General features: G+C 48.3%; 1 protein-coding gene across 1 annotated transcript in view; it reads right to left on the bottom strand.

Annotated features, from left to right (window-relative positions):
- Positions 1–25,431, bottom strand: part of CLASP1 (cytoplasmic linker associated protein 1) — a 276,810-nt gene that overhangs the window by 14,327 nt on the left and 237,052 nt on the right. The window contains 7 exon segments of the mRNA XM_018061634.1: positions 871–987; positions 2,261–2,467; positions 11,482–11,610; positions 13,372–13,562; positions 15,398–15,644; positions 19,826–19,976; positions 24,639–24,755. Of these exon segments, the coding sequence (XP_017917123.1) occupies positions 871–987; positions 2,261–2,467; positions 11,482–11,610; positions 13,372–13,562; positions 15,398–15,644; positions 19,826–19,976; positions 24,639–24,755 (1,159 nt within the window).

The following is a 25,431-nucleotide window of genomic DNA, read 5'->3' as shown; positions in this document are numbered from 1 at the left end:
CCAGAACTCAGTGAGTGGAGACGCTCATCAACTATGCCAAAGGAACAGGCCTACTTGAAAAGCCATGAGGCTCCACCTGCTGCTTCCTTCTTTGCTAAGGAGGAAGGCCAGATATTTCAGGCTCCGTGCTTTTGTATTCATACCTGTGCCTGGGCCCTCGGTAACGTTACGGGGACACATTTTCCCCAGGCAGTCCCCGGGGCAGGTGCCTGACCATAGCCCAGCTCCTGGCCCCTACTGCCTGAGATCAAGGATGGCTATCCTCTCTCCCCAGTGGGTTCATCAGATTTTAGCTTATTTTTAAACCAGCAAGCACTCTAGTCACTCTCATCTTCCATGAGCCAATAGTCCCTTTGCTGCATTTTCTGCCCGATTCTAGAAGGAACAAGAGGAAATATGACCACCATGGGCTCTCAGGTGGGTCACATGCAGAATCAGTGTCCTCACCCTGCAGAGATGCCATCATGAACATGGGACGTGCTGGGCACACAGTGAGAGGCAGCCATCATTACACTGACCCACAGGACCCAAAGCCCACCCAGACAGGTGTGAAGCCAGCAGGCAAATGTCCTTAGTGTTTCAGAGAGAGGAAACAAGCTGGTTCCGAAACAAAGTCATCTTCCTTTTGGGGATAAATTAGAAGTTCAAAACTATCATGTTAAAAACAGGAGTGACAGGAGATTGTCGCATTTAGGTGACTTCACTACACAGTTGTTCACTTTGTCTTTAGAGACATGAACCTGGAGAATAAGGCCCAGTTGGCTCACAACGCTGAGAAAGTTTGTCTGGAGCCCAGAACTGCAGGGCAGTGGCTCTGGGACACACTGGTAGGCCCAGGTGTACGACCCACCCGTGTAACACTATACATACCTTGCTCCCCGTAAGCTGTGCCAGGTGAGGTTTCAACTCTTCTCCAATTACGGAATAAATTGCCACTAAGCAAAACACGCTGGCCTTGCGCACGCTGCTCTCGGTGTTGTCGTAACCCTACAGCCAGAGGGACATAGAAAGGAAAGTGAGATCAAAGCTTTGCCCGACTGATAGTATTTCATCAATGTTTCCACACTCTCACACTTCAACCTCAGCCTTGCTGGGAGTGGTCTGGATGCCCCTGAGCTCTGCCGATGAATCCCAAGAGCTCTTGCCCCAAAGAGGCCACACGCAATAGTGTCAAAAGTGAGCTGGTTTTGGGGTGGGAGGCAGGAGGCTGGCGAACTGGTCTCCTCCACACAGAACGATGCTGTATCATGAGCTGCCAAAAAACGTTGGCAGCACCAGCCAAGAAACGTTGTGAGAGAACAGAGTGAGAAAAGGAAATTAAGGGGGAAAATAAGTGGCTTCTTCTCACCATGGTAAAGCAAATCTCACATGTGCAAATCCCTTTAAAGAAATGAGAACTATGTCACTCACTCTGTGGATCAAACTCTCCACTGTCCATGGATCGTCCTGCAGTGGGACAAACCTCCACATTCCTCTCCAGCTGGACCACAACCTGCCTCCTCCCTCCCCAAACCCAGATGGGACTGTCCGCTTCTCTCCAAGCAGCCTTTGGGACCTTTCAGACTTTGTGCCTTTCCCTCTGCCTGGAATAATCTAGTCTTCGGCTGTGTGTGTTTAAATCCCTGAGCCCAGTGCTCAGCAAACAGCAGCATTTATTAAGTGTAAAGCCAATGTCTGTCTACCTTCTCCACTGAAATCTCTCTCTAGGGCCCAAGTCTAAACCACCTCTTCTCTGAGCCCTTCAACCTAGAGATCAGCCTTTACCCAGATCTCAGAACCACCCATATCCACCCCAGTAACTCAGCACACAGCACCAGCCCTGACCTGTAGCTGTTGGTACGGGAGTACCAAGTCCCAGAGAGGGCTGTCAACTCCTTGAGGTAGGGTCCCAACAGAAGAGGCGCCTTGCCTTCCAGAGTCTATTTAACTCAATGCCTCACGCTTATAAGGGTTTCAACTACTATTTCTTGGACAGGTTAAGACAAGGACCACTGTTTGATGTTGGGTTCCACGGCTCACCCTGCCCAGGGCTGGGCCCATCAGCCATGCAGTAAGGAATGAACAACAAAGAAAGATCAAAACATGTTCACAATAAACAGAAAGTTCATTCTGTAGGCCACAGGTCTGGGCCGCCAGGAAGAACTTCCTCTGCATTCAAGGAGGGTGGGCCAGAGAGACAAGATGTCGAGGGTCCCGTAGGGCGTGGCCCACCCCGCCCGCCCCTGTGTGCTGAGTGGCCAGGCCGCCACGAGGGGCCCACCTGCAGCAGGCCTGGGATGATGTCTGCGAGGAGCTGCAGCAAGGACTCCTTGGCAATCCTCTCGACGACTTTGGTCTGCATCTTGATGGCGGCCAGGTTGATGGGGTAGTCGGCTGTCTGGACAATGGGGCACAGCACTTTGATGCACTGCTCTGGGTGGATGGAACTGGCCAGCGTGGATGCGGCCTCCTCGGCAGCCCTCACCACCTGAAACATGGTCCCATGTGAGTGAGCTCCACACCACAACACACACTTGAAAAGAGCTACAGACATGCGGCGCAGAGTCACATTCTGTGCTCCAGCTCATAAGATCCTTAGAAACTTTATAGCCTTGGTAATTTTTTCCTACTATCCTTCCCCAACCTGTGTGCATTCGTGAGTTCACACATTCCTGGGTGGCAGCGGCCGAGCTGAGCACAGGACTCGGAGGCAAAGGTGGTGCTGGGCAAGATGGGTGGTCTGCGTTGAGGGGCTGAGGATGCAAAGGTTCAGGAGGCAGCAGGCGAGGCCACAAGAGCAGGCGGGGTCCCAAGGGTGGGGTCTGCTACCTTGCAGTTGGCCAGGAGCAGATGGAAGGAAGTGAGGCAAACCGGAGCCCTGCCAGCCACTTGAGTGCCCAGTCTGCTCCCTTCACTTTTTCTCACTGGTGCTCACCTATGCTCGTCACTTGACCGGCAGGATGCACTCAACAGAACCCCGAGGTGCACCCTGACCCCTGCACTTACATGCTTTGATGACACTGTCTCCCCGACTAGACTAAGGGCTCCTTGGAGGTCAGTTCCCATCTCAGCCACCTTCTGTTCCCCATGCCCAACAGTGTCCATTATGCACTAAGTGCTTAACAAATGTTGGTCCAACTCATTTTCCTGCAGCGTGTGTGTGTGTGTGTGTGTGTGTATATGTAAATGTTCATCACTGGCACAGTCAGCTCCAGGTGTGTGTGTGTGTGTGTGTGTGTGCGCGCGCGCGTGTAAACGTCCATCACGGGCACAGTCAGCTCCAGGGCACGGCTCACTGATCTGCATTTACATATCCCAGTGGAGGAGCTGGCCCAGAAAATGAGGAGGAAGTCAAGACATCTTCAGAGGACCAAGTTGGGCTTTGGAGAAATCAACTGTCCATTCTGGGTGACACAATGAAAGGGCAACAGATCTGCCCTTTGGAAAAGACTTGAGTTCAGGTTAGTTCGCCAGTGATCGGTTTGTTTGGAGAACAACAGCGTGTCATTAGAAGGGCCCCATCATGCAGCAATCACTAGATGAAGTGCTCTTCCTCTTCCTCAGCTCATGTGTGTCCTGAGGACTGTGGTCCGTCCACAGCATACTTGGGAAAGCCAAGTGTTTGGCCTGTGATACACAGCTAGGCAGATGGTGGAAGACGGGTCTACCCTTTCTCTCACCTGGCCCTGCAGTGGGACACCAATGCCCTTCAACTGTAAGAAATCACTGTTTATAGGTGTCACAACATACTGGTCAGGAAACTGAGTAACACTAACTGATGAAATCTGAGATCTTAGTTTTTAAACATATGGGGAAAAAAATGAAAGGGTCAGAAGATACTGGATGATTTCATTGATAACATCCCAAACTGGAAAACACTGATGTCGAGCAATTCAGGAGGCCACTAAGAGGTAGAGATAGCCAGGTGGCAGGAAGATGCAGGACTGGGGGAGAGACTGGGAATGGAGTCCTGGCAGCTCCACTTAGGTCCTGACAGGGGTAGAGCAGAAACTTCCTGGTGCGCCTCAGGGATGCAAAGGGCACTGATCAGACAGGGAGGTAAATGGCCAGGTTCACAGTGAGGCTCCTCCCCACCAACCTTTCCAGGCTTCACTCTCATCCAGGTCACAGGAGTTAACCTGCAGGGAGCTGCTGGTAAACAGACCAGCTCGGGTATGTGGAGCTGAAACCTGAACCCAAGGAGAACTTCCTCTGATAAAACTCCAGAAATTCTTGAAGTTGCTTGCAGGAAGCATTTAATCAAACATAGGTTTTCTGAAAATGCCTAAAGAGAAAATGCCAGAAGACGCACTTGAAGGTCCATCTGAGGCCCCTCTTTCGCTGAGGCTGGAGCAAGTTTCCCAAGGCAGACGCTGTTTTTGGCACAGGGGGTTGGTGCTTTTGACTTCCCTCTACATGCCAAGCTCCTGGCTGCTGGCCGGCTGCCTGACTCATGGTGAACTTTAAGTTTCGCCCCTGTGTTCTATGTAACATAAGAAGCAAAGATTATAAATGTAAGCAAACAGAGAGCAAAGTAAACAGAGGCAACAGAGAGAAAGGAGGATAGTACTCTTTGGTAGACACGGTGGCCAGAAGGGGCAAAGATGAGTTCTCAGAGAGGGTGAAGATGATGAGAGAGAGTGGGGTCAGGCAGACTTCCGGGTCATTACCAACCCTACGTGACCAAAACGGCTCCAAATCTGCTGATTTTTCTGCAGTCTGGTAGAAACACAGGAATTCTTTTTTCAAAGTCAAGTGAATTAACAGTGTCTATCTCGGAAAAGCATAATTTCCTTACCTAACTTTTTTAAAAATGAGATCATTACTCAGAATATTGATGAATGTTTGCTTAAAGATAAGGTTTCTTTGAGAGCACAGAACCTGTCACAATTTGAACTGCACGCTTTAAGTTCAGAAAGACTGACTGCGCTCTGTCACAGGCACGGCAGTGTATAAACAAGCAAGTAAATGTTTGGAAACAACGACAAGCAGGTACACCTAGTTAGTAGTAGCAGTTTGGCCACTAAGTCGTATCTGACTCTTGGACCCCATGGACAGAGCTCCTCTGTCCATGGGATTCTCCAGGCAAGAATACTGGAGTGGGTTGCCATTTCCTTCTCCAAGGTACACCTAGTTCAGTCCCAATTATTTAAAAGCTAAGGGAGACACTGGTGCCACCTTCTGGGGAAAGCCGGGAAGACCTCACAAAACAGGCAAGATGATGGGGTTGTGTGCCCATGGTGGTGGGGAGGCTGTCTCTCTGGTAAAATGGTCACCACCATGGACCTGAACTCAGCATGCAAGTCCCCGCTTGTCAGGCCCGGCCCCAGAGGGAGGGAGGGAAGGAAAAAGCTTCAGGGTCCAAGTTCGGGGACCCAGCTCTGTCACCAATGAGTGAGGTGAACCTGAGGGATGCTTCTTTTACTGTCTGGGCCTGTTTCCCTTATAAGTAAAATGAAGGTGGCGGAGGGGGGAGTGGGGGTGGGACCTGAATCAAGTATGCTGATATCAGTTTGGACGGTGACACTTTATCTCCCTACCCTACCTAGTGAGTACTTTCTCTTGATTTCAAAAGGCAGAGTCTGCATGAAATGGTCTCTAACCACACAGCCATCACACTCTCCCCTCAAGGGGCAGATTAAGGGCAACACCGCCTCAGGTGTGGTAAGGCTCTGAGGTGGAGACTTACTGTGTCCCACCTCAAGGGGTGGAATCACAGTCAACGGGGAATAACGCTGCGGAGTCGGAGGGGCTGGACGCCCAGGAGGTGGCCATGTCTGCCACCCTGGAGGATGCCAGGAACGCTGGGCTGGCTGGTCCCTGGAGGAGTCAAGGAGGCGGAAGGTGGGCAGCACACCGAAGGCTCCTCTGCGTCTCCCAAAACCCGTCGACTCCTGGTATTTCCTCAAATGCAGGAGTGGGATGGCCTCTCCAGTGTGGACACCGAGAGATTCAGCCAATATGTGAGCCTAATACACACAGCCCACAGTTAATTCACCCAAATTTCAATAGCCTTCTGACATGTATTTCAAGAAACGCAGCGATTTCTGGTTTACATAAAACAGGAAAACCCCAACCACAATTCTATTCAGAACCGGTCTACCTACTTCAGTGGAAGAGGATTAAAAGGACCGTGTCTGCAGTTTTCAACAGCATTAGCCTCCTCACTCTGTTGACATGAATGTCAGTCCTACAAGGGGCAGGCGTCCTGAAGCCCCAGTTCACCTCGAGTGCCAGCACTTCTGATGTTCAGGGAGCTGAGACTCATCCCCAGCTACTCAGCTAACCAACTGGTCAACGTAGAATGAGGACCTGAGTCTCCAGACCCCAAGGCTCTGATGTTAAACAGATCTTTCATCATCATCCTTCCACCTCTATTTGCCCTACACCAAACCACTTGACTGCTTTCTCCAGACAAGTTCTCTCTCTTAGTAAGACACTCTCTCTGAGGCTATGGAAGTGAAGGGCAGGTGTCGCATCTGGTTCCTCGGAGGCAGATGCACCAGAGAGGAGGGGCCGTGCCTCCTTGCCCTGAGTAACTGTGGGGCAGCTGCTGCTATTTCTCAGGGCTGGACACTGTGCCTGGCACGTCCCGGCCACCCTTGGGGCCATGCTGGTCCAGCAGACCCAGCCCAGACATGTCCTCCTGGCCCACGGCCCGCACCCAGGCTCGCCGCTTGACTCCCTGCTGTCCGCGCTCTCCCTGGATGCCCCTCCCAGGCCACCCCAAACCCCCAGTGCACTTCTCTCTGGACCCCATGTGGAGTCCTTTGCTCTAACCTGAACTAAACCATAAGTTCCTTTACGTCTAAAACACTCCCCAACCCCCCTCCCCTGTGCCTCCAATAATAAAACATTTACCAGAGTTTGTGCTATGAGTGTCAGACTCGATCAGCAACTTTGACCTTTTAAACGACTATATAGGTTTCTGGTTTTGTCTTTTTGTTACAAGGCTACAAGTTACAAAGGAAATAGGGCTTCTGGCCACATGCCAAGGTTGGGCCCAAAGAAAACTGTAGAATCTAGGAAGGCTTAGGCCTGTTATTCAATAGCAGCCTCTGTTATCTTGAGGCCAGATGACAGGCAGATAACCATGCAGTCCACTCCCTGGGCTAACAGATTAGGAAAACCAAGGTCCAGAGAGGTGAAGTAATCTCTCCACACTCACACAATGCACTGCTCGCCAGAGCCCACTGACATGTGGCTGCTGCCCCAAGAAGCTTCTAAGGGCCATTCCTGAGCCAAGGATCTGGTGAAGCCACGGTCAGAGTGATTCTGACTGGGATTTGAAGCAGAACATCAGCTCATCACTCAAGTGTTTTCTCTCTGACACACCACTGCTTTGTGCAGGCCTATTTGCCAAGAGGTCCTGAAAAGTTCCATTTTTAAAATGTCATCTGGTTTAGCTTTCTTAATTCTCTGCAATCTTAAAATATTAAATTAACTAGAAATGATTTCAAAATAAAATCCCGGGGAGACATAACAGTGGTTGTTTTATATTTATTTAAGAATCAAACTTCCTGAAAGAAACCAAACCACCTGAGGCTGGATTTTGATGCCTTAAGCACCATGACTTCTGTGGGGCAAACAAGATCTGGTGACCCCACAATGAGGCTGATATTTTTCTCTTTTAACAGACAAATGTAATTGAATATTCACTACTGTGGCCGAGGTCAGTGAAAGCAAAGCCTAATGGTCAAAGTATATTGTGTTGGCCAATATTATGACCCAAAAGAATATTTTCTTTTTTTAAAAAATATAAATTTATTTATTTTAATTGGAGGCTAATTACTTTAGAATATTGTATTGGTTATGCCATACATCAACATGAGTCTGCCACGGGTGTACATGTGTTCCCCATCTTGAACCCCCTCCCTCCTCCCTCCCCATCCCATCCCTCTGGGTCATCCCACTGCACCAGCCCCGAGCATCCTGTATCATGCATCGAGCCTGGTCTGGCGATTCGTTTCATATATGATACTGTACATGTTTCAATGCCATTCTCCTAAATCATCCCACCCTCGCCCTCTCCCACAGAGTCCAAAAGACTGTTCTATACATCTGTGTCTCTTTTGCGTCTCGCATACAGGGTTATCGTTACCATCTTTCTAAATTCCATATATATGCGTTAGTATACTGTATTGGTGTTTTTCTTTCTGGCTTACTTCACTCTGTATAATAGGCTCCAGTTTCATCCACCTCATTAGAACTGATTTCAAAAGAATATTTTCAAAGAAACAGAGTTGATGCTTCTCTAAAGTTCAAACAGAACACTGACCGAGGACCCCAACACTGGCTACCGTGTGTAAGCCACGGTGCCTGGGAGCAACAGCTGTCTTACATTAAATGTGTATAAAGTGATTAATAATTTGTACATTATCTGTCTGACTCTGAGACGATACAGACGTCTGAAGACAGCTTTACGAAGCAAAGTTTGTACAGCGTTTGATAGTGTTAAGACACGAGCTTTCATGTCCCCTATCTGATTCTGCAGCAGCTACGCTACACAGCGGGGATCAAACAGACAGCACGGCTGGAGGCCAGATGCTGGATGGAAAACCTGGCTTTCCATCTCTATATTCGTGCTCCCACTGACCCCAGAACCGCATTCATAGTATCAATGCTCATATCAGATCTAAATCCTCTCTTAATCATTGATGGACAGATTCGGTACCAGCCCTAAGAGATGGATTACAAGTTCTAAGATAAGCAGCACTGAAGTTAAAGGAGTTTTTCTGAAAAACAGAGAGTGGGCATAGGATCTTAGAAAGGTCGCTATCAAGGCCTTCGCCTGTAGATGTTTGCTAAAAGCTAACACTACTATAAACCACAGTAACTTCATTAATCAGCAGTTGAAACGCAACAGCAAATTTTATTTACTAAAAAGATAAAAACACAGAGTTAGATAATTTAAGAAATCTATGTATTCAAATAGAGAATATGAAAACATACTTAACCTGACAAACAACAACTTTTTAAACAAAAACTCTAAATTGGTCCCCAAATCCTCTGTCTTGCTTATTATAAAATGTCTATGTTAGCTTAGGATGAGTCATGATGAGACAGATTCAGCACCTGGCATATTTCAGTGTGATAGTATTTTGCACACATAGCTCCTACAAAAGACCCTGAGAACACAGCCCTCAGCTTACCGGGAAAAAAACAAGACGACTTAGCAGCCCTGCTTTAAGCATCTTCCCTGAAGGCTGTATGACACGTTTCAACCTATTAGAAACCATATTTCAAGAAGCCCTTCATTGCTACAGCCCCACGGCTAGAACTAGTGTGCACCATGCCAGGGCCCTGCTGCAGCAGCCAAGGGAGGACATATCTGGTGACAAGGTCTCTCACAGCAGCTGCTTGTCAACCTGCCAGTCCATCGCCTTCATCTCCTGTGGACACAAAACTAGCTTCTTATGGAGGAGGTTCCAGGAGCTACAGCCCAGGATGAGCACACTTTGGAAGCGCCAACTGGACAGGAAGAGACTCGGGCTCTGTCTGACTAGTAACTGGGTCTAGAAACACCTTGGATCCTTTCCAATAATTATGAGAATGATGTCTGAATAAACATTTGAATGTACTGGTGAGAAAATATAATAACTAGAGAAATACTGTGTGTGATGTTAATTTCATATGCCAACAGAAACACACAGGTGCCTAAGTTAGGAGTTTCTGGCAAAGTGACAGCATGGAGTTTCATAAGGGAAAGGACATGGGCAGCAAGTCAAGGTGAGTCTGCAGGTATGCAAAGCAGGGAGGCCTGCCAGCAACGGCACTCCTTTCAGGACACAATGTCTCCTCCACCTGCCTTATCAGGAAATCAGTGACAGCTGCCTGGAGATCCTGGGTCACAAGAATTCCACCCAAGCAAGTGCTGCTAAATTTGCTTCAGGCAGCAGGTATTTTCTGCTTGTGTCTCTTAGGCAACCTAAAGGACTTCACAGCTGAGAACCTTCTCTCCTCTACCTCTTGTCTTGCAGGGGAAAAAAACAAGAACCCCTCACGCAACCAGTAATGTATGCTTGTCAGGGTCCACTGTCCAGGTTCTGAAAGTAAACATGAGGACAGCCACTGTGAAGACAGACATCTCGCAAGGGGATGGCCAGTGGCTGCCACACAGGGCAGAAGGGCTGCTGCACAGGGCTTCACCTTAATGCCACATTCTCACTTATGTCTCCCCTCTGAAAACAACTGATATCATATGCATGTAAGAGATTACCCATTTTATTTCATTTTTTGATCATGTATTCTCATTAAGGAGAGGTCATTATGGTTTAAAACAAAAGTCAGCACAGGCCTGTTTGCCCCTTAAAAGACACAAGACCTAGTTTGCATCTTGGTTCTGCCAAAAGCTGACACGTGTGCATCACCTGACAAAGACGGGATCTCCTGGACCCTCTTCCTCACCTGGGAACAATTATGTTGACCACTGTCAGCTTATCTGGTCCTTGACAATTATGTTGACTGCCAGCAGCTAGTCTGGTCTTTACATTGTTTCAAAAGAGTTATTTTAAGTGCAAAGTGTTTTGTTCAAATATGAGTGATGATGATCACCGTCAGGCCACTGAGCCAGACTTTAGAAGTGTACGTTAGTGGTTTGCACACACACCTATCGCTTATACCCCTGTGTTTTGTTAGGACTGCTGGGTGGAGATACGCCTGGACAGGGCAGCAGCCTCAACCTTGCTGAGCCTGCAGTCGTGCGGGAATCTGAGGAGGCCAGACCATCTGTGTTCAGAAGCAGTCACGTAACTGCTGAACAGAAAAACCACCACAATTTAGGGTCTGATTCTTACTGTGAATATAAGAACTGTTCTAATCATAATTCCTTTAATCCATGACTGTGCTCACGAAAGTCACACAGGAACCAAGACTGAACTGACCACGTGGTTATGTCTCACTTAGGGGTCAAACCCATTGTCTGTCACATCAAGTTTTGTAAACCTCTAAATAAACGGTTGTTGTCCATAGTGAACTTTACTGGAAGGGTGGCACTGAAATCATTTTCATTTAGGACAGCTCCACCCACCTCCCCACTCTCTGGTGGCCTCTCGATACTCAAAGGACTTGGAGTAACAGATACCAGGACAGTTCAACAAGCGACTGGAGAACACGTGGACTGTCCACCATCTACACACAAGTCCAGCCCAGAAACACGTGTTCTGGGACAGGCCTGAGGAGCAGGGACCCCAGCAGAGTGAGTTTCTCACGTCCGGGAGGTGGTGGAGCAGACAGAGCTGCCACCAGGCCCCAGAGCCCACAGAGTGGAGCACACTGCCAGGGGAGGGGGGACAACATGTGATGACAGGCGCCGAGGAAAGCGGGGCTTTGAGGGTGAGAGGCTGGCCGAGGGGCCCCGCCTGGTCCTGACTGCAGGGGGAGGGCCCGGCCCGCTGGACAGCAGTGAGAGCCCGGCTGGGGGAAGCTGCAGGCGCACTGGCTCTGCACCACTGCTCAGACATCAGGACGGACGTAGGGGCGTGCACCCCAGACCCGGCTCACCTCCTTGTGGGAGTCTTTGTGGGCTTCCAGTGTCTTCATGATCGTCAGCTCCGCGTAGTTTTTAAACCTTGCTGGCTGGTTTCTCAGGATTTCCCGCAACACTCTGAGAGCCAGTGCTCGGATGGAATGCTGGGGTGAGAGGAAAGAAGACATGAGCAAACAGCTCTGGCGCCTCCCTGCACACAGGGGCAGCAGGGCCCGACACCAGGTCCCAGGCCTGGGCTTTCTTGGCACCTGCAGGCACTGCGATACGTATGCCAGGCTGACTGCACACAGGCTCCCCAGACAGCCAGCTCCATGAGGGCAGGTGCTGTGCCTCCGGGGACATCCTGGGGCCCAGCACCTAAGAGAGACCCCAGGACGGCTTCCCGAATAAGCCAAGTTAGGCCTGCATGAGGATGATTAAGTTCATATCAATCTCCCAGGGGGTTTCAGGGTTTCTGAGAGTTAGGTACATATCTGTAAAATACATAAAAGAACAGATGAAGAGAACCAACACATCTCATCAACCTGCCCTGGCAGACAGTGGACTTTCCTACCAGGACACTGGAGATCTGATGATACTCCTGACCTTCGAGGTGAGCAGGTCATGGGGGAGGGGAACCTGTGCAAAGCTGCTTAAAGCTCGAGTCATGCGCCTGGAGGAAAGCCATTCCAAACAGAGGCCTAATCTCAACAAAAGAGGATGGCGTTTACACCAAATAGAGCCAAACGGTACATCCTGATTCTCTGTCACTCACCTGCACAGTCCACATGCTCACACACCATCCCCTGCCCTTCCCATGACATCGCTGCTCTCCTGACAAAGCCCAACCAGCACAAGGACTCCAGGAGCCAATACGTACTTTGTTTTGAGAAAAACGAAGACAGATCTTTCATCACCGTCCTTCCACCTTTATTCTCCCTACGCCAAACCACTCAATCTAAGCAGCAGAGAGCCAGTGGAGTCATCATGACATTCACCAGCCTCTGCTCACCTGTCTTCCATTAAAGTCACCATCAGTGTGACCCTGGCACGACCTCGACCCTCGGCCTTAGCCAACTTTCTCGAAATCTGCCTGGTCCTGTCCCTGAGTTGCTCACCACACTTAATGCACTTGTGTTTCTGCTGGCCTACACGAAGCCCAGAGCACAGAGATGGATTCTTACTTCTAGAGGTTAATTCAGGGAAGTCTCAACACTCATTCCTGCTGCCACACAAGAGAGCAGCCACACAGGGTAGGGGTGGGTGGGGGGGAGGCAGCCTCCAATCAGGGTGCTCACCCCTGGAAGGGTCATCTAAGAGATACCACGTGCAGATGACGAACCAGGCCGGGTGCAAATGCCTAGTTTGTCATGTTCAAATGTCATAGTGTGGAGAAGGCTTTCTATTTTAAAAATAACAATGGAGCATAACAGAAAATAGTTATAATCTCTGCTTTTGGAATGTCTTGCTGGAGCCACTAACACATGCAACGGTGAACCAAGAGAGAGCCCCAGGGAAGACAGCATTTAGCGGGTCTTCCAAAAACAAACGTCTCATTTCTCAACTGCGTAAGAACCATAAAGAAAACTCCTAAGAAAAAAAGCCCATTATTAAAAAAAAATTTCACATTCTACATTAACAAAGTCTTAAGACATTTTGTGAAAGTGACCTGAAGCAGGAACAAGTTTCCCTCAATGACTACAAACCCGATTATAGAAAACCCCGCACTGAAACCAAGACCGGGCTTGCCTCCGGTAAGAACACCACCTTACTAACCGAGGCTCAGAAAACCTGAGAACTGTCTGGGTGTCAGCAGGAAGCATAGCACAGAGAGTCGAGGGGAGCCAGGGCCCCGGGACGGGAGGCGTGGCACAGAGTGGAGGGGAGCTGGGGCCCTGGGACAGATGGGAAGGCGGGCAGCTTACATCCTTGTCCCCGAGTGTCTCAAGCAGCAACAGCAGGATGGTCTTGAAGTGCTCCTCCCAGACGCCCAGGCTGTCCTCGCGCGTGATCTTGAGCAGCTCCAGCAGCGCGCCCTTCCGCTCCTCCACCCGCTCGTTGTGGTTGGACAGCTCCTTCAGGAGGTCTGCTACCAGGTCCGAGTGGTCAATGGGCACTTGGGGGACACAAGACAGATGCTCAGCCCTGCTGACAGGACCCGGCCTGCTCTCCAGCCTCTGGGAGGCCCCCGTTGGCGCACACCACGTCCTGTGGCACTGGCCTCACTCCACACCCTCAGCAGGTACCCTCACCAGCTCAATGGTGAAAACACGTGAAAAGAGGCATCCAGGACTCAAGGACCAACGGGGAGTGCCTCTACTTGGCCTGACTTTTTTTACCCTCCTATTTCAGACAAACAAGAAGAACCCCCCAAAACCCCTCCTGGACTGTCTTCTTCCCAGCTCCACTCCCTGCACCTGGCCTCAGCCAGGCCCCATCAGGGACACCCTCACTACCCTCAGAGCCCCTGAGTGCAGTTTCCTCAAGGCCCTCCACCACCACATCTGATCCGTCAATATTCATTCCCTGCTTCAGTGTCCAGAGTGTAAACACACGTGGATCACAGGGTCCAGGCAACCCACAAACCATCTATTCACAGACCGCAAGGTGTGCCGACATCATGCAGTGTAACGCCTGTGGGGACCTGACCACGGTCTGTACAGCAGAGGAACTTATCCTTTCTCTTTACATGTTCTTTTAAGAGACCTCAATACTCTTAAATACTCATTTTAAATAGAATGGATGAAACACAAAGACAACCATTAGAAACCTAAATCTGTACTCTTCTTAAGCTTCTAACCTTCTAAGACTGAAGAACAAACACTAAGGAAGCTGGTGTCTTAAAGAACCCTCTCGCTTCTCCCTTGCTATCCCACCTTTTCCTTTAAGCCTTTTAGTATACAGTTGGTGGATAAGTATAGCCGACATCCTCGTTCTAAATAAGACTGACAACTGGGTAAGTTAAACACTGTATCAATCCTATGAGTAATGAGGGGAAACGGTCCGGCTCCCAGAAAGTGCAAATCCAAATAAGCCCTCCACTGCTAGCCTCCTGCCCAGAAGACAGCTGCGTAGACTGAGCTGCTCCCCACCAGCGAGCAGCAATCCACAGGCAAGGGCCACACTCTCACGTCCCTGAAGATACTTATGCTTTCGGACAGTGTTCCCATCACTGCTTGGCACACGGACAGCACCGTTTTCTTCCTTTCCTGCTCCCCTCCCCTCCAATTCAGCATCCACTGGTAACACAGCCTTCTCCTCTACGTCTGCCACCATAATGAGTCGGTTTCCCCTTACGGGAAAGGGGAAAGGCCTTAAGCTCTGGGGCCAGGGGCTATGTCTCATTTCTGTGTCCCTGGCAAGCCACACCCTTCTTGACACACAGGAGGCCTTTGCTGAATGCTAACTGCTTAGAATTCTGATTTAAGGTTCTAACTGAAGTCTTCATTCAAAATTTAAAAACAACATAAAATAACAGGTTTGGAAACAAACTGTATATATATAAAACTTTTAAAAACTAAAACTCTACCTTTCTGAACCTCAGTTTCCTGCTTGGCACAATGGGAAGGATCCCTCTATCTCAGCAGCCAACACACAGCCAGCAGGGGCCCAGGGCACATTAGGTCCCTTTCCCCAACCGCAGGACCAGTAACGTGAGAGACCAGCAGGCAGTCTCCTTGCAGGGCTCTGGGACACCTGGCCACAGCCCAGGATGGGGACATGCCCACCAGAAGCCAAACAGTTGGTGTCCCCATTGCCTATGCCAGTGCTCATCACCACCAGCTGGAGGCCTGATTCTTCACAAAGCCTTCCCCACAGGCCCTCCATGTGTCCCCTGCTCCTGGGGACACGACAGGACCTCAGACGAGCAGAGCAAGGCAGGCCTCTGTTCCATCCCACATGCTCTGTGTGCCTGGAGCGGCCCTGCCAGGGGCATTGAGCAGGACTCACCATCTCGCAGTTGCTCCATGTCGTCGTCGAACACGGCCTCCTTCAGGGCTGTCTTGTCATAGGCGCTGATGGTGTCCGAGTAGGGGTAGGGGCTGTAGTCCCGCGCCCGTGGCCCTGGGAAGGCGCGAGGGGGCTGGGTGTTGAGGAGGGAAGTCTTGTTGTCCAGAGCTGTCCGGCCTCCTTCCACCACCTCGCTGCCACCCCGGCCCTCGGTGGCAGGGGAGGCGATGCCACCGTCACGGGACACCTGGGGCACAGTACACTGTCAGTTCCTTTGTCTAAATCTTCACAAGTATTAGCAGAGCCAGAGACTTCTCACTCGAAATCTGGCTGCTGATACAAGTACAGTTGTTAGTGTTTCCATTTGTAAATATCTAACTCCTAAGTGACCTCCAAAGGGACAGAACATACTTATGTTTTTATCTAACCGTTCCTTAGCTCACACAGAATGTCTATTTTCCTTGGTACTGGATGACTAATTCGACAAGTATTTTTGAGATTAGCGCCATGAACTTCTGAGGAGTCCCTGGAGAAGGCAAGCTGTATACCTGAAACCCCCAGTTCTCAAGGAACTTCAGGTGCCGACACCCCAGCGGAATACTTTTACCACCAACAGGAAGGGTTTTCTCTCACTGACACCCTGACATACCACCACGGATGGATGCTCCCCTGATGACCCTCTGGAGACTATAGTGGCCCTGTTACCAAAACGCAGGTCTGTGTGCCTGATGTACAGTGAGGCCAAACACCACCAAAATGTTAGGGTCTGGAGCAGAGAAAGGTTTACTGAAGAGCCAAGCAAGGAGACGGGTGGCTCCTGCCTTAAAAAACCCCCAAACTTCCCAATGCTTTCAGCAAATCTCTTTTCTAGGAAAGATGAGGGAGGGGCGTGGTTAGTTATTACAAACTTGTTGGGGTCAAATCCTTTGTTCTTGAGATCAGGTCATGTAATGACGTTCCTGTAAATCTCCACCAAGTGAATGTTATTGTTTTTTTGTTTTTGTTTTTTAATTTAATATTTATTTATTGGCTGCATTGGGTCCTAGTTGTGGCATGCAGGATCTTTAGTTGAAGCATTCTCACTCTTAGTTCCCTGATCCCTTAGTTCCCTAACTTAGTTCCCTTAGTTCCTTATTCTCTGTTCTGACAAAGAAGGGTGAGGTCCCAAGGCACAACTTTCATCCTCTGAGGTCCAGGTCCTGCTAAGAGACAGAACTCAGCTGGCAGCTCCTTCAGGGCCAGGTCTTCAGACTCTGTCCAGCTGTCATCACTGAGGGAGCCAGGTGCCGAGGACCCAACTGGCCCTCAAGCCCCTCAGGTCGTCCAGATGCTGCGGCCCAGGTCCTGCAGACTGCGTCCTATACAGATGTCCACCGCCATTAGGTCACAGAGGTGGGGATGGGGAGAGGTTCATGGCTGCCTCAAGCCAGTGGGTGGCCTTGGTGAGGGCTCTGGAGCCCTGCAGGACAGTCCCCAGCATGTCCCCTGGGTGCCCCCACTCCCTAGCTCACCTCAAGGCCGGGTGAGCTGGACGGCCCTGGAGGGGGAAGGCCAGAATCCACTCTCCACCTGCCCATTACCATTCCACTGACCACTGGCTGAATAGGCACTGAAGGTCACTCACTGACAGTTCCTTGCTTGGGGCAGGGGCCTACCGCAGCACTGACCAATGGCTCAGCAACCATTAGCGGCCTCGCAGTAAGTGCTGCCTGGTAACAGGGTACAGGTAGCAGGGCACAGCCAACGGCCATGGGCTAGGGGCTGTGCACGACCCCACTCTTATTACAGTTCCACCAGCCACCAGTCCCCTGATATATTCCCCACAGTGATGAGATCTCTACCCACAGAGAACTCAGCATCCCCCAGGCAGACAGCTCTTCCCTCAGAGCTGGTCTTTATGCTGGTCAAAGAACAGGTCTTTAGTATTTTCTGAAAATGTTTTCCTAATATATTCTGAGTTTTGTCTAAAACTAATTAAACCTCTGGTCCCCTGGCCCTTGTGTCATGTTTCTGACCGCCTCCATTCTCGGGGGGTCCTTTCTTCTGATCTGGCACCCTTTACAGGTTAGCAGAAGTGTGGCTGGCTGCAGTGGAAAGAGCAAAATGGTCACTTCCCTCAAGTCAGACGAGTGACTGCAGAACAGTGGAGGAAACATTTCCAGGCAGCCACACCGCACTGGTGATTCCTATGGCAACATTTTCATTTGTGCTTGTCGATAAGATACATCTCTCTCATTTTATACCTATGCATTTGTGGCTTTTTTTTAATTGTAGTAAAAAAAAAACCACACACAAAAACTGAGTGTGTAGGTATATATAACATATATGTCAAATCATTTAAATCAGTTAATTCATGTCTAACTCAGTGACATTAAATACATTCACAATGGTGTGTAAGCATTACCACTGTGTCATATTTTGGGCAAAACTTTTTTCATCTTACCCAACCAAAACTCTGTACCCATTAAGTAGTAACTCCCTGGCCCTTCCAGCTCTGTAGTCTCTGTTCTCCTTTGTCTTTATGAACTTGACCACTCTAGGGACCTCATGTAAGTGGAATCACACAGTATTTGTCTTTCTCTATCATGTTCTAACACATACATAGTGTTACATTCCTTTTTATGGCTGAACAATGCTCTCCTGCATGTACATACTGCATTCTGTTTATCCCTTTATTTGTTGATGGATACCTGGATTGCTTCCCCCTTTGTGTTACTATGACTAACATCACTCTGAACACTGGTGCACAAGTATCTGTTCATGTTCTTGCTTTCAACTACTTTAGATACACACCTGGTAGAACCAATGCTAGGATGCACTGGTTCTTACACACCCTGCCCAAAAGATCTTGTCCTACCATAATTAAGATAAAAAAGAACTTATAAATATATGCATAGAAGACTGAACAGGAGTTTTCTCTTGGTATAAGATGTTTCATAGATAATTTTTTTTTTAACTATTTTATTTTGGCTGTGCCAGGTCTTAGTTGTGGCATGCGGGGTCTCGTTCCCTGACCAGGGATTGAACCCAGGCCCCCTGCATTGGCAGCACAGAGTCTTAGCCACTGTTCCACCAGAGAAGTCTCAGATGATTTTTTTCTCTTTGTAACTCTCTTCTAAAAGTAAAACATACATTACTAATATAATGAAAAAATTATTTATAAAGGGGTTTTAAAAACTTCAGACAATAAAAAAAATAAAGTGAAAAACTCCTAATACTAATCACGTTTAACAACAAAATCTAACTTTCTTAACTTGGTGCATTATATCAATTTGATACCCTTTTGGCCGGAATGTCCTTCCTGAAAGTTCCCCTCAGATACCATGATACCATACTCCCCTCCGCTAATCTTTGGTCCTTCTTGACTCCTTTTCTTCTGTCTTTCCCTTAGTGTTGATGCTCCTTAGGATTTTGTCCTTCCTTCCACTTGGCTGATTTCACTTGCTTTTCTTCAGTTACCAGCAGGCAACTGGTCAATGTCTCTCAAACCTCCACCACCAGCCCAAATCACCAGCCTCAACGCCAGACTGGTATGTCTGAAAGCCTAACGGCTGCTTGCGTCAACGTTTCATTATGTTCCAAAGGGGTTTGCATGTACCTTTCCTCCACCCCCTGTATTATCTCACTGAATCGCAGCAGCACGTCCTCAACAGTGCTTGCCAGAGACTCTGTCTCTTCTATTTCTGCTCATGAGCTACCCAACTCAACTTCCTCTGGAGTCATGTTCCATCTTAGGGTCTCAGCAATCCTTCTAAAATGTACGTGTGACCATGCCACTTCCTGGTTAAAAATCCTTCAGAGATTCTTCAGTCAATTCCTGAGAAGCCTGTGCAGCTCCTTCTCCCCAATCCAGGGCACGGCCGCCATGTCCACTGCCGCCACCCCCCAGGGGACATCCTCCTGTGTCCAACCCCATCCTTCTGCCTCCTCACAGACTTCTCTAGGACTACGACCTCCTCCTTGACCTGACAAGCACCTCGCAACCTTCATGCTCGGAAGGTGACGTCATCTCCTCTACAGATTCATCTGGAGCACCCAGTCTGGCCCTGATCGTTCCTCCCCCAGGACAGCTTGCTGCCACTCTGCCTGCCTCTACAGGAGACTGCAGCTCCTGGAGCACCACACTGGCGTCGGGTGCAGGCTCACTGTTTTTATCACATCAGAGGAGCATAAACATGTCCAGGATAATGGGAGCCAACTGAGAAAAAGGGCATTTAACATTCTTCATAAGATAGCTGAGGGCTACTGCAATTTCACAAAGTTGCCCTGGGCCTCTTAAAATCATACTATTCTAACTATAAGATAAAAATACTATTGGGGTTCAGTAATCCCAGTGCTCAGTGTTTTCCCTGGATGGACACAGAGGTCCCTACCACCCTGGGTGGTGACCATACACAGCCCTCCCTCTGTCAGCCTGCGGATACTCACAATATCGCAGTCCTTTCTGCCATCTCTTTTAATGGGCTCATTCAGATCCTCTTGGCTTCGAAAACTAAACTTTTCAATGGCTTCTGTCACTCCACGCAAAGAACTATAGATTTCTTCAGAGTTCAGGTTTTCAGTATCATAGTCCAGCATGCTAAAGATCAAAAATATTTTATTCCTTAAGTTGAGGCACACGCATAAAATTGGGGTATGGGTAGAAATTAGTTCTAATAATTTATAGAATAAGATATAGTTTCTTTAGGTGATTTGGAATAATAAGGAGACATCTTTTGTTAGAGCACCACCACCGGACAACTTAATTACACATCTTCCTCGTCAGATCTGGCCCCAAACACACAACATCAGCACTCAGTCAGAGCCAGTGCAGTGGGGAAACAGCAACCACGAGAATGCAAGAACTCAAAGAGTGACAACCAGTGATGATGCACGAGGTAATGGATGTGGAAAAATAACTTTCATACCTTGAAGATGGAAAAAAGTAGTTTGGTTGTTACTGGTCTCAAATGTACAAATAAATGAAAAGAAAGCTAGTGTTACAGACAAATTTTAAAAGAGTGAAGCACATGACTGTACAAGGCTGGATTTTGCTTACCAGTATCTGAAACCTGTAAAAATGAAACCCCAAAGTAGAGAATGACTCAAAGTCAGATCCACCAATGCACTCCTGACACCCTTCCATCTAACCCAGGAATTTGCTTGCACAACCAAACTCTTCTAGACGCAGACTCTGGGAGTTTTACAACAAAGGCAGATCTTAACAAGATGAGCCACACTTCCAGATGAACATCTAGAAGCACTTCAGAAAGTAAGAAATATCTGTCCCTTACAGAAAAATGACATCAGCTCTTGTCCATTGAGACATCTAGCACAGCAAAACACAGAATAAGGCAAAAATCCTCCTGGTATAATGCAGTGTACAACAGAGTGCCCTTTCAGTTCAGTTCAGTCGCTCAGTCGTGTTCGACTCTTTGCGACCCCATGAATCGCAGCACGCCAGGCCTCCCTGTCCATCACTATCTCCTGGAGTGCCCTTTAGATGTTTGCAAAGTACACTGAGAGAGATGGAAGAGCCTAAGAACAAAGCCATCACCTTCCCTCCCTGCAAATAATTTGGGGGAGCCAAGCTGAAAAACTGTTAATTAAACATCACTTGTCCCAATAAAGTATTCAAGAAAAAGATCAGATGAGTTGGTCTAACTTAATTTGCAGAAAGTCTTGAGTTATAACAGAATTGCCAGGGACATTAAAAGAATCCTTGAAAGTAAAAGTTGCTCAGTCATGTCCAACTCTTTGCGACCCCATGGACTGTGTCCATGGAATTCACCAGGCCAAAATACTGGAGTGGGCAGCCTTTCCCTTCTCCAGGGGATCCTTCCCAACCCAGGGATTGAACCCAGGCCTCCCGCATTGCAGGCGGATTCTTTACCAGCTGAGCCACAAGGGAAGTCCAAAGAGAATCCAAAGACAGTCCAAAGAGAATTTATGTATATAAATAAACATTCAAATGGCATTCATCATTAAGGACTAAAGAACAGCAATTTCTCTGTTCTTCAGAAGAGAAATAACTGAAACCAGTCATCCACTGGTGGGAACCACTCCTCCCCCAACAGTAATACACCCAGACTTGTACATTCTGTTAGGAATAAAGTTCCCTGTGACTTAAACACAAATCATGTTTACCAACCTTCCCCTCAATACACACACTTTTTTGTTGCTATTGTCTAAGGTTTGGGCAGATGAACAATACTTGAACAGTTCTCACTTGAATTAGCCAGACCTCTACTGGCTGGAAGTTGTAACGACCTGAGTGGTTTCTAAGACTGGATGGGTCCTGCGAGAGCACAAGATCTGAATTCACTCTCTGAGATGAATTAGTATACTGTCTTTGCAACCTTCTGGCCCAGGCAGAACGCATCCTTCTGATGAATGAAAGAAAACACCCTAACTGTACTTGGAGAGTTCACAAAAACACATGCCAACTCAAAGACTGGCTCTGGCATCAAACAAAAAGAAACGTGAACCCCAACACATTTACAGTTAAGACTCCATGTACACACTGACAGGAGGCGGAATCAAAAACTTGAACAGAATTCAAGATTTCAACCCCTTCTAAGTTCATAAGGTTATCTAAGGCAATATTGCTTTCATATGAAGGGAGTATGACTGTAGAGCACAGGGGCTCCCTGACACCATCCCCCCTCCTTCTAAAACACCACAGCACCAGCTTACGTGTGAGCAAAGGCATTTATACATCTGGCCAGTACACTATGTTTTATAAAGAAAGACTGAATATGACTTAAACAAAAAAATATGTATATAAGATGTCCAAAGATGCCTTAAAATACTTTTAACAACAACAATCAAAAAGAATAACACAGCCCATGCAAAAGGAACAAATATGGGAAGAATGCAGGGATGGACAGGAGGAAGTCTGGGGAACGTTCAATGTTTAAGGGATGTCACAATATTATTCTCCATGTCGCTTCAGAAGATGCTGGCTTTCACGTAGTTCACCCCATTATTTTTAACCTGAACTTCCTTAAAAATAATTCATTTCAGCCATATAACTTTAGCATGATAGTAGCCTCTTTTTTTAAAATATGAAAATGAAGGATTCTGCCAGTTAATGGTCCTCATTCTTACTTTCGATTAATAAACCAGGTCGGACTTCCAATTTAGGAGAACCTGTGCACAGCCACGTACAATCTGCAGTGACACTTCTTTTAGACTCACTAGCTTGAGCTTTGAAGCATCTCCTTGGTATGAAGTGGAAACTGTGAGCTCCAGGTGAGAGACAGGATTATTTTCCTCTAAAGGGAAACAGATAAGGCTGCTTTCCTTGCCATTTCATGTTCTGGCAATTGTGTTTTTTCAAGTCAATACCCACGAGCCCTTATTGCGTGGGGAAGAAGGAACCCTCTGTGGATGCTGTCATCAGGGAATCACAGGTGATATGACCCCAACAAGTAGCACATGTAAGGGGACAGCACGAGGGAGGCAGCAGCTTTGTCTAGAAAACACTGGGGTGGTAACCCCCCGTCTGTCACCTGCCCCCACATTCTGTCTGTTTTAGCTTGGAGGTATAATCCCTTAGGTCAAAGGCCAGGTCTTAGTCATCTATAAACACTGTGATTAGACTCCAGAAAGATTTTCATAGGGTTCTTTAGATTAGGAAAAGTTGTTCAATCGGTCAGTATTCACTGATCTGAGGTCTGGCCAGGGCACTCGATACCTAGGCAGAATAAAGTTCTGGACTCACCCTGCTGAGAAGGATGCAGAGCGTAGGTGGGGGCGGGGCGCATGAGACTGGGTCGCCAAGAAAAGAGAAGCTGGGACAGAAGTGTGCCTTCTGAGACATTCTTCTTTGTCATGTGTAGGCAAGAGATACTAGGTATGGAATAAGGATAACTATTTCTGTTTATGACATCAGTAGGGTTTTGGCAAAAGAAAGATTTCCTTTCTTAGTTTTATGTAACGGATAGGTTTTCTAAGTGTCAGTGTCTCTGGTCCACTCTCTCTCTCTCCAGCATTAACAGAAGTTATAGCCATTTATGAAGCATTAGCTAAAGCACTGGGTACTTGTTTGTGTACCCAAGTGAGAAAGGTGATTCAGGAACAGATGTCCTCTGGAGGGCGGTCTATATGGCTAGATGGGAAGACTGATTGCCTGGGGCTGAAGCTTGGTGCCCAGTAAGGCACACAGTCAGTGTACTGGGAAACAGTCAATAAACTGGTCTTATACTTCGAGGCATGACCAACCTTTAACAAACTGCAGTGACATGCTTTATTTGCACTGAGGATGGCAGCTGCCTCACTGTCCACATGCCCCTGCCCGCCCTTGTGCATCTATACGTCATCACAGGAGCACCTGCACACTTGAGGAGTTACTTTCACAGCTGTGAGAGTTTCAAAAGGAAACTGTCTGTTGTTAAAATATTTAGCTGACTTGTTTACTTGTTCACTATGCTGAGGATACAAAGGTAAGAATGTAAATCTTCTGTGCAATCTCCAAGGCATTCGAAAGTAACACATCTCTTTTCTGTTTTGTCTTAACCCTGTCCTGTCACAAAGGCAAGACTCATCTCACATAGCACAGAGGGAGCAGGCTGCCCTGAACTCTGCTCATGAATCAGGAGCCGACAGGGAAGGGATCCTCTGATCTTTCGGCCTTTATAAACAGCACCTAAGAGACCCTCAAACAGGTAACTGCAGAAATACATGGACCCTCCCTTCATACCATGGATTCCCCATCTGATCTGTCACATTCCACTGGCAGCCTGTGGGGACCCCACGGCTCTCCTGCTTGGAGCAGCCCCTTTAATGAGCTGTAATAGGGAGCGACTTCCTGGGGCTGCCTTTCTGGATCTCAGTCTTCAGACTATTACCACATGCAGGACAGCAGGAAAGACATCAGCCCACACCACTGAGAGCAGGACCAAGGCCCAAAGTGCAGCGTGGGAAGGAGCAGGCCCATGCAGCCAGCTGGGGACACTGCACCGTTGGGTGGTGTAGGCACCTTCAGGAGGCTGAGCACTGCCCTGAGCTGAGGGCTCACAAGTGAAGATGCTGATGAATGTGGTCAGGTGATGCAACTGTTCCTTGCCCTAGGGGCAAAGAAGGAGCCATTCTCATGAGGTCTGACTGAGGTCACGCACCTGCTCACACTTCTCACCAAGGCTCTACCCTGCTGGTCTCGGCCGGAGGTGGCGGAGAGGCTTCCCCAGAGACCTGAGACGACCTTGGAAGTGCAATAATATTGTGACACCTCAGACAAGTGGGACAGGTGGCTTGTTACCTGGGAGAGTAAGAGCGCCTGAGAGTCTTGTGGGAGGGAGCGGTGGGGATGGAGTTAGGCTGAGGAAAGGGAGGTGGGTGCCTCGACAGCCCATCGGCACTGCAACCCCATAACCGACTGCAGTGATCAGAAGAGGAGAGTCAGAAAGAGACACAGAACAGGCAAAGGGGGCAGGGAGGCACTGTACTCTACATGTCCTACGGCCTCATCCCTTTTGGACAAGGTTCTACCCAAATTCACACTTCCCCGTTCAGAGGAAAAGGACCAACTTCATTTTACAATTTGGTCCTCCATCAAGACTGCTCATTCCTTCTTCACTCAGTCCTGTATTTACATTCTTAAATCACATGAGATTGCAAGTATATAGGAGTGTGTGCATATGTAAAGGAAATTGTAAGTGCTTACATGCAAAAAAACCACAGATGTTTACTTTCAAATAATGCAATCAATTATTTTAGAAGGAACCTTTGGGAATTATGGGCCTGAATCAAATGGGACCAAGGGAACCATAGCAGAAAGTCTCAGAGAAGGTACCACCCACCAGAACACTCAGGCAGGGAGGGAACAACATGCTCCCCTACTGGGACCCTCAGATGGGGTCCAGAGGTGCCATGAGTAACTTCCTCCTGAGAGAACAGCACCAGGAGAGGATGGGGGAGCACAACCCACTGGCTGGCTCAGACAGAAGGGACAGAAAACCTAAGCCCCCTGCTCATGTGACCTGATACGAAGTCTAAAGTGCATCTGAACACAGGCACTCCTCACTCAACAAGTGAGCTGGGCATGCAGAGGC

The sequence above is a fragment of the Capra hircus genome, chromosome 2 (assembly GCF_001704415.2).
Source record: "Capra hircus breed San Clemente chromosome 2, ASM170441v1, whole genome shotgun sequence".
NCBI lineage: Eukaryota > Metazoa > Chordata > Mammalia > Artiodactyla > Bovidae > Capra > Capra hircus.
The sequence above is the reverse complement of the archived record's forward strand: the minus strand, read 5'-3'. Positions and strand labels throughout refer to the sequence as shown.